This window comes from Dryas octopetala, chromosome 2 (assembly GCF_963921425.1).
Source record: "Dryas octopetala chromosome 2, drDryOcto1.1, whole genome shotgun sequence".
NCBI lineage: Eukaryota > Viridiplantae > Streptophyta > Magnoliopsida > Rosales > Rosaceae > Dryas > Dryas octopetala.
The window spans coordinates 27597561-27607539 of record NC_141367.1 but is presented as its reverse complement, the minus strand read 5'-3'; the positions used below and the strand labels follow the sequence as shown (position 1 = coordinate 27607539).

The window sequence follows — 9979 nt, the reverse complement described above, 5'->3', positions numbered from 1 at the left end:
CTTATCGTTTTTTATTGTGCGAGTTTTGGAGGGTGGACAGCCACGATTCGACGTCGTTTCGTAAATGTTTTCAGTTAAGTCCGTTTATTTGGTTACTGACAGCTAATGAAAATCAAAAGGGCAACGAATATGCTATATCATTTATACAATTATACTTTACCCAAAAAAAAATGCTGTGTCATTTATGAAATATCATTCAAAATAAAAGATAACTAGCATTTCTCTTACGAAATATTCCTGTTGCTTTTTCCGTCAAAAGAAATGAGGAAAGTTTTGTTCAAAGCCTTACGCAGAAGTTGGGCCTTGTAATCCAAAACGAGCCTCTACTGGGCCTAGAGAAGTTACGTTTTCGTGTTGGGCCGCTCCAACATAAGTGGAGCTCGGTAGTGGGCTGCATTCCTGGAATTTAAGAATTACACAGAAATGTTGACAGCCTAAACAAAACAAAATGTTGTATCATGCGGTGTGGCCGTGTGGGGTACTATAATGTACTTACTCTAGCACCGTCACATGACTCACATTAGAAAACACAAGAACTATTTGCAGCCAACCGTGCCAATATAATATACACCCACCAAACCACGCACAGCACATCTTTGCTTACTCCCACCAAACTCGACTCTGCATTTATGGTCAAACATGTGCATAAACTACCTTGTTTATTTATATTTCCTACTCTTCCTACAAACCAAGTTGTGTTTTATGATGTCACAGTTTACTATTCTATAATCTACATAAAAAAGCTATTAGATTATTTAAGTGACTGTGACATCAAAATTGCCAAATAAAAACTGTCAATTAATAATTTACAAAAAAGAAAATTGCCACGTGTACCCTTTCTTATTTAGGGCCTCCCATGTGTCCTCTTAGCCCTATAGCTAGTTGTCACCTCAATACATTCCCTTTGGTCTACCTATCCATCAATGAGATACTCAACTAGGGACCTTGAATCTTCTTGCTCAACGGAAACTCTTTGCATCTAGGTTCAACCTTCTCATCTAGTATGCACATTAGCTTTAGACAATGATTCTAGGCATGACAGGGTTGGTTAGCTTAAAGATCATAGTTTGGTTGGATCAAGAGGTGTGGGTGAAGTTCTTGTAGAAATGGTGAATAGGATGATCAATGTTAAGTTACTGGCATTACACGTTCAAACAATAATCTATTTGATTATTAATAGTTTAAATTGATAGTCTAATAAATTTACATGTCATATTCTCTATTAAAAAAACATTAAAACAAGAGTTAGATAAACACCATATATAGCTTGGATGGAATCGGAAGTATTAGTAAAGCTATTACATGGTGTTAGATTATTTATTAAAAACATTAAAACAAGAGTTAAGTATATATCATATATAACTTGATCGCAATCGGAGGTGTCATCGAAGCTGTTGTATAAGTGACAAGTGCGATGATCAGTGTTAAGCTATTGACACCAAACAATTGAATAATAATTTATTTAATGATAAATAATAAGAGAGAATTAAAGTCCAGTCCATTTCATGAGTGTTTTTTTTAGACTAAGACCGGTAGTGATTTAGAGTTTTTAATTAAGTCCTTTTGTTTTTCTTCTTTGATGGCTTTATGTTAGGTTTTAACTCAAAGATTTTGGGAGGACTAAAATTTCGGAGTTAAAACCTAACATGCAACCTCTACAAAACTCACTTTACACCCTAGGAGGGAAAATACCCTTCAAATAGAGGTAAATATCATTCAAATCGGGAAATAACTTTATTAAGAATTTAAAATATTTTCTTATAAATTAAAAGGACTTTATTATGAATTAAAAACATTTTCTTATAAATTCTAAAACACCCCCAGTCTCTATCTAAAAACGGTTTTTTCTAAAGGATCTAAAGGTATACCTTTGGTATGACATGAAAAACGTAGTGACATTTTAAATCGAGGTATGACATGAAAAACATGATTATTTTGTTAAGGGTATAAATATTTTGTAATACACTTGGTGCATTTTAAATTATATCTAGTGACATTCAAAATTCTGTTTTGACATTTTCCATGTCACACCTTAAAGTTTTTCAAGTCGTTTCTTAGGGCTTCTCAAGTCGTTCCTTAAGGCATCCCAAGTCGTTCTTTGAGAATTTCAGTTCGTACCTCGAGGTATTTTAAATGTTAATACCCTTGGTGCATTTCAAATTGTACCTAGTGATATTCAAAGTCATGTTTTGACGTTTTTCATGTCGTACCCTTGAGTTTCTCAAGTCGTTCCTTAGGGCATCTCAAGTTGTTCCTTAAGACAACTCAACTCATTCCTTAAGAATTTCAGTTCGTACCTCGAGGTATTTTAAATGTTTATACCCTTGGTGCATTTCAAATTGTACCAAGTGACATTCTAAGTCATGTTTTGATGTTTTCTATATCATACCCTAAAGTTTCTTAAGTCGTTCATTAGGCCATCATAAGTCATTCCTTAAGGCATCCTGTGTCGTTCATTGAGAATTTCAGTTCGTACCTCAAAATATTTTAAATTTTAATACCCTTGGGGCAATTCAAATTGTACCTAGTGACATTCAAAGTCATATTTTCATGTTTTCCATGTTATACCCTAGAGTTTCTCAAGTCGTTTCTTAAGAATTTCAGTTCGTACCTCGAGGGATATTAATGTTTGTACCATTAATTGGTGCATTTCAAATTGTACCTAGTGACATTCCAAGTTATGTTTTCACATCTTCCAAGTCATATTCTAGAGTTTCTCAAGTCGTTTCTTAAGAATTTCAGTTCGTATCTCGAGGGATATTAATGTTTGTACCATTAATTGGTGCATTTCAATTTGTACCTAGTGACATTCCAAGTTATATTTTCACATCTTCCAAGTCATACTCTAGAGTTTCTTAAGTCGTTTCTTAGGAAATCCCAAATCGTTCATTGAAAATTTCAGTTCGTACCTCGAGGGATATTAATGTTTATACCCTTTGTGCATTTCAAATTGTATCTAGTAACATTTCAAGTCATGTTTTGACGTTTTACATGTCATATTTTAGAGTTTCTCAAGTCGTTTGTTAGAGCATCTCGAGTCGATCCTTAAGGCATCCCAAGTCGTTCCTTGAGAATTTCAGTTCGTACCTCCGAGGTATTTTAAATATTTATACCCTTGGTGCATTTCAAATTATACACAGTGACATTCCAAGTCATGTTTTGACATTTTCCATGTCATACCTTAATGTTTCTCAAGTCGTTCATTATGGCATCTCAAGTCGTTCCTTAAGGTATCCTAAGTCGTTCTTTGAGAATTTCAGTTCGTATCTCGAGGTATTTTAAATGTTAATACCCACGGTGCATTCAAATTGTACCAAGTGACATAAAAAGTCATGTTTTGACGCTTTCCATGTCATACCCTAGAGTTTCTCAAGTCGTTCCTTAAGGCATTTCAAGTCGTTCCTTAAAGCATCTCAAGTCGTTCCTTGAGAATTTCAGTTCGTACCTCGAGGTATTTTAAATGTTTATGCCCTTGGTGCATTTCAAATTGTATCTAGTGACATTCAAAGTCATGTTTTGACGCTTTCCTAATCAAACCTTAGAGTTTCTCAAGCCGTTACTTAGGGTATCTCCAGTCGTTTCTTAGGGCATCTCAAGTCGTTTGTTGAAAATTTTAGTTAGTAACTCGAGGGGTTTTGAATGTTTATACCTTGGTGCATTTCAAATTGTACCTAATGACATTCCAAGTCATACCCTAGAGTTTATCAGGTCGTTTCTTAGGGCATTTCAAGTCGTTCCTTAAGAATTTTAATTCGTATCTCGAGTTATTTTAATTATTTTTACCCTTGGTACATTTCAAATTGTATCTAATGACATTTTAAATCATGTTTTGATGCTTCCAAAGTCATACATTAGAGTATCTTAAGTCGTTTCTTAGAGCATCTCTAGTCATTCCTTAAGGCATCTCAAGTCATTCGTTGAAAATTTCAATTAATAACTAGAGAGATTTTAAATGTTTATACCCTTGGTGCATTTCAAATGTAACTAGTGACGTTCAAAGTCATGTTTTGACGTTTTCCATGTTATACCCTAGAGTTTCTCAAGTCGTTCTTTAGGGCATCTTAAGTCGTTCCTTAAAGCATCCCAAGTCGTTCATTGAGAATTTCAGTTCGTACTTTGATGTATTTTAAATGTTAATACCCTTGGTGCATTTCACATTGTAGCTAGTGACATTCAAAGTCATGTTTTGACGTTTTGCATGTCATACCCTAGAGTTTCTCAAGTCGTTCCTTAGGGCATTTCAAATCGTTCCTTAAGGCATCCCAAGTCGTTCCTTGGGAATTTCAGTTCGTATCTCGAGGTATTTTAAATGTTTATACTATTTGTACATTTCAAATTGTACCAAGTGATATTCCAAGTCATGTTTTGACATTTTTCATGTCATACCCTAAAGTTTCTCAAGTCGTTTCTTATGGTATCTTAAGTCGTTCCTTAAATCATCTCAAGTCGTTCATTGAAAATTTCAGTTCGTACCTCGATGTATTTTAACTTTTAATACATTTGATGTATTTCAAATTGTACTTAGTGACATTCAAAGTCATGTTTTGACGTTTTCCATGTTATACCCTAGAGTTTCTCAAGTTGGTTTTTAGGGCATCCGAAATCGTTCCTTAAGAATTTCAGTTCGTATCTTGAGAGATATTAATGTTTATACCCTTAATGCATTTCAAATTGTACTTAGTAACATTACAAGTCATACCCTAAAGTTTTTCAAGTCGTTCCATAGGGTATCTCAAGTCGTTCCTTAGAGCATCTCAAGTCGTTTCTTAGGGCATACCAAGTCGTTGCTTGAGAATTTCAGTTCGTACCTCGATGAATATTAATGTTTATACCCTTAATTGTTGCAATTCAAATTGTACTTAGTGATATTTCATGTTATGTTTTGACATTTTCTAAGTCATACCCTAGAATTTCTCAAATCGTTCCTTCAGAATTTCAGTTCGTATCTCGAGGGATATTAATGTTTATACCCTTGATGCATTTCTAATTGTATTTAGTAACATTTCAAGTTATGTTTGACGTTTTCCATGTCATACTCTAGAGTTTATCAAGTTGTTCTTTAGGGCATCTCAAGTCGTTCCTTTAAGGCATCCTAAGTCATTTTTTGAGAATTTTAGTTCGTAACTCAAAGTATTTTAAATATTAATACCCTTTGTGCATTTTAAATTGTACCTAGTGACATTTAAAGTCATGCGTTGATAGATATTTTCCTAATGAGAAGGACTTACATGTCTTGGAAATACGACAAGTTCTCTCTCTCTCTCTCTCTCTCTCTCGTTACACAGTTATACAATCCTGCCCTATCACAGGCAGGCAAGTTATTCTCTTCCCTAATATATGACTCTTTAGCTCCCAAGAAAACCTGGGAAGGTCAAGAAAGATTATGAGAAATCATTTATACTGTCAACATTTGGCCAAAAAAAAAAAATACTACTGTCAATTTAATTTTAAAAAAAAATCCCCCTAAAAAATGTAATAAAATATATAGTCAAAGAAATCATTTCGCAACAAATTTAAGTCACAACTCACAAAATGACAACACAGAGTAGTGAGTAGCCAAACAAGACCACTTTGATATTTTAATATTTTTCGATCCCTCGCCCACTATTTTCCTCCTAACCTGTCCCTCACCAAACCCCTCACTCCTTCGCACAACACAAACACCCTCTCACCAATCTCAGATCCCACAGCCGGAAGGATCCAACGGTCAGAGATGGCTCTATCCCGCCTAGCCTCCTCCTCCTCATCATCCGGATCCAATCTCCTGAAACCCCTCACCACCGCCTTACCCTACACCCCATCACTCCGCCGTCCGATCTCCTCCGCCGCCGATGACTCCACCACCCTCACGATCGAGACCTCCATCCCCTTCACCTCCCACAACTGCGACGTGCCCTCGCGCACGGTCCAGACCACGCCGAAGGAACTCCTCACGTTCTTCCGCGATATGGCGCTGATGCGCCGCATGGAGATCGCCGCCGACTCGCTCTACAAGGCGAAGCTGATCCGCGGCTTCTGCCACCTGTACGACGGCCAGGAGGCGGTCGCCATCGGCATGGAGGCCGCAATTACTAAAAAGGATAGCATCATCACGGCGTACCGCGACCACTGCACCTTCCTCGGCCGCGGTGGGACCCTCCTCCAGGTCTTCTCGGAGCTCATGGGCCGCCAGACCGGATGCTCCAAAGGGAAAGGCGGGTCGATGCATTTTTACAAGAAGGACGCGGGGTTCTATGGCGGTCACGGTATTGTTGGGGCTCAGGTTCCGCTTGGGTGTGGCTTGGCTTTAGCGCAGAAGTACTCCAAGGATGAAACGGTGACGTTTGCTCTGTACGGTGACGGTGCGGCCAATCAGGGGCAGTTGTTCGAGGCGCTTAATATTTCTGCGCTCTGGGATCTGCCTGCGATTTTGGTCTGTGAGAATAATCACTGTAAGTAGTGCTACAATTTTTTCAAACTCGCAACATTAATTTACGTGTTTAATTGATTTGGTGGTGCGTTTACACAGATGGAATGGGTACTGCGGAGTGGAGAGCGGCGAAGAGTCCGTCGTATTACAAGCGTGGAGATTATGTTCCTGGCTTGAAGGTCAGATAAAGTTTTATTGATTGCTGCTTATCAATTTGCTATGAGGTTTGAACTGCTTTAAGAAATGATGCTTTTGTGATTGGTAAAACATGGACACTGTAAGTTCTTGCCTAGACATGTTGCAGTCTTTGTGGGTTACTTATTTAAGAGCTGAAAAAGAAGTCTGCTGAATTAATTGCATTCTGTGAATTAGGGTAGACCATTATAGGTGATAATCAGATCATTGTTTGTAGTAGTAATTTGTGTTCCTTTCACTAATGGTTTGTGACCAACCTTCTACATTGTAACAGGTTGATGGCATGGATGTATTTGCTGTAAAACAGGCATGCAAATTTGCCAAGGAGCATGCTTTGAAGAATGGGCCCATTGTGAGTTATTTATCCATTTTTTGCTCTGACACCGTTTTTTTGAGGTTATTGTGCAAACTATGGAAACATAGATTCCCTTATTATTAGGCCACTCAACAAATCTTCTTTATAATTTTAGTAGGTAATCCCACTTATAAAAACAAAACCTGATTGGTGGTAGGTAGGCGGATTGACTTTTTTGTGCCAGGACCACTAATTCCATTGTTATTGCATGCAGTTTATGCTATAGCTGCTAGAGTCTGGTAATGGCATCAAGCTTGTGGTCTATTTGAATTAATCATGTCCCTTGGGACAATGTCTTAGCTCTAGTCCCGGGCCAGTTCCTGCAGTAATGTATGAACTGTTCTCTTAGTTCTAGGAATTTCATCTCTGATAGCATCTCTTCTGAATTTGACACATGATCCCTTTAAAATTGTAGTGCAAACTTGTGTATAGAGTTGTATGGACTCCAGTAGTTTGTTGGTTCAGCAATGCGATTGCTATTTGAAGAGTTGCCTTGCAGCATTTGTATGCCATATGTGGAAGGAAAGAGGAATGCAATGTTTTGGAAATGATAAAGGATTTGGAATGTTTGATCCAAGTATTAGACTAAATATATGGGAAAAATTTCCTGCCTTTAACTTGAGGTCGTTCCACATAGTTAGAGAAATATGATGTGGTTCATTGATGAATTGTAACCATCATTCAGACCTGGGGTTTGGGCTAGTGCAGTTTTGAGCCTTAGGGCCATAATTGGCCTCTTTGAAATATTTAGTTCTGTGTGATATGTGAAGTCGTATGAGAGCTTTCCAACTTTGCTGGCTCTGACTTGCAGTTGTTATTGATGCATGGATTACGCTATTTTGATTTTTTTTTTTAATCTTCATATAAATTTGGGCAATTTGTTGCTACTCTACATGATATATATTGTCTGACATCTTTTTGATGCTGGTGTTCAGATTCTTGAAATGGACACTTACAGGTACCATGGGCACTCCATGTCTGATCCTGGGAGCACCTATCGTACACGTGATGAGATTTCTGGCGTGAGACAGGTTTAATATTGACCGAGAACTTTGTCCCTTAGGATTATATGCCACAATTTCATAGAGCTAACTTTTATAATTTTACTTGGCAATGTGATTTTTAGGAGCGTGATCCAATTGAAAGAATAAGAAAGCTGGTATTGGGTCATGATCTAGCTACTGAGAAGGAGCTAAAGGTATTTTATTCAATTTGGGTGGTTTTATGTTAAATTTAATGTGATTTCTCTTTTGGTAAATAATTAGTTTAATAATTGAGGTCAAAGTTTAGAATATTTGGGCCCATCCCGGTCTCTCATCTTGCTGTTGGAGAGGACTAATCCCTGCTTGAATGCCATGAAGGAAATTTCACTGTCTACTGTCAGAATGAAGCTGGAATTTGTGGATTTCTTTGTGGGGTCTATGAGAAAAGTGATTTGTATTTATCATTTTCTTTCTTTCAGGATGTTGAGAAGGAAGTGAGAAAAGAAGTTGATGAAGCTATCGCTAAAGCCAAAGTAAGACGCTTGCTGTGGTTGTCATTTAATTTCAGTAGTTTTTTTGCTAATTTTTTCAAAGGCAATAGCCACTATCCAACTTTGGTAGCTACTATCTACCATCTCTTTAGCTTTCATGATAGGTATTGTTACTGGATATTATTCAGTCACACTGTTTTTGATGTTTGTTGTTCATGTTTCCAGGAAAGCCCAATGCCAGAACCCTCTGAACTCTTCACAAATATCTATGTGAAAGGCTACGGAGCTGAGGTAACATTTATTTCTCTTGTATACAGAAACACACAGATACACGTACACAACATTCATTACCTTTGTTGTTATTCTTATCATTATTTTGTTGTATCACTGTGGGCAGTGAATCGAAGTTTTATCTCCTTTAGTTATGGAGAATTGAGATTACTTCTTTAGATAGGTAGATTCTAATCACTACGCGTGTGATGATATGGTTAGACATGCTGAGTTAGAGTGTAAAGATAACTTCCTCGGATCCTGCCCACATATGGTTCTGTTAGATTCTGTGGTTGATGTGTTAAAATAAAAAAGGTGGGAGTTTGGTTGTGGTTTCTGGTTTTGGAAACCTGATAAAACCAACCTGACCCACATATATATTGTGAAAAATCTCATCTGCTGACATGGTTTGAAAAACATAAATTCTGGCCATCTACCCCTTTATATACTCCTGTCTCCTAGATCCGTCCCCTCTCTCTCTCTCTCTAGCATTTTTCTCACCTTCTAGTTGCCCTATCTCACACTTTAATGATGCTTGCTTTCTCTCACACAATCGCATCTCTTTGCCTCTCTCTCTCTCTCTCTCTCTCTCTCACTTGATCTCCCTTTTAAATGTTCAAGAACTTGAGTGTATGCGCTGAATGGCAGACCAAATTGTCTGAACATCAACAAAGAAAAAATAAAGACGAGAACAGATATTTACATTTTGTCATTTCTTTGGACCTCAAGTTTATGTCTTCGGAAGAATTTCCTACTTTTTGACCGGATATTCCTTCCTCTGGTTGCAGCTAAAGTTTCACATCTACTTTCTACTTATTTGAAGTGGTCACACATACTGAACAGCCTTTTCACATATACTGATGAAGATTTTATTATTTAATTGCAGTCATTTGGAGCAGATAGGAAAGAAGTTAGAACTGTGCTTCCATGAATCTAAAGCGGAAAGCTGCTGATAACCGATAACTGGTTCTCCTTCCCCCCCCAACCGTGAAGATCCTTTTGTTCTCATAAATGAACCAAGCCTTTCAATTTCCCCAGAAAAGAAAAAGCAATAAATGGTTCGAGTCAAGATGGCCATCTCGTCCTGGCTATATATTTGATATTTGCCTTCCTTTTTGTATAGGATATTGATTCTTCTCACAGGTATTCAGGCCGAATTGTTGCATTCTAGCCATGTTCTCGAGACTTGAGAGCTTACAAAACATTTTGGGATTGATCTGAGTAGTATATTATCCATTTGCTCCTGGGTAATCTGCATATTGTTTTCCCATTGTTA

General features: G+C 37.4%; 1 protein-coding gene across 1 annotated transcript; it reads left to right on the top strand.

Moving 5' to 3' along the window:
- The first annotated feature begins 5547 nt into the window (after window positions 1–5547).
- Window positions 5548–9979, top strand: LOC147295058 (pyruvate dehydrogenase complex E1 alpha subunit). The gene is made up of 8 exons (XM_086233602.1): window positions 5548–6431; window positions 6509–6588; window positions 6879–6956; window positions 7895–7990; window positions 8086–8157; window positions 8422–8475; window positions 8659–8724; window positions 9590–9979. The coding sequence occupies exons 1-8, from the start codon at window positions 5714–5716 to the stop codon at window positions 9632–9634; spliced, it is 1209 nt and encodes a 402-aa protein (XP_086089728.1). The 5' UTR covers window positions 5548–5713; the 3' UTR covers window positions 9635–9979.

What these genes read in the sequence shown, in the direction of transcription:
- LOC147295058 (XM_086233602.1), top strand. Translation starts at nt 5,714, where the DNA reads ATGGCTCTATCCCGCCTAGCCTCCTCCTCCTCATCATCCGGATCCAAT. An exon ending in GGTCTGTGAGAATAATCACT is followed by an intron (nt 6,432 to 6,508) that starts GTAAGTAGTGCT and finishes GCGTTTACACAG; the next exon opens with ATGGAATGGGTACTGCGGAG. An exon ending in AAGCTATCGCTAAAGCCAAA is followed by an intron (nt 8,476 to 8,658) that starts GTAAGACGCTTG and finishes TCATGTTTCCAG; the next exon opens with GAAAGCCCAATGCCAGAACC.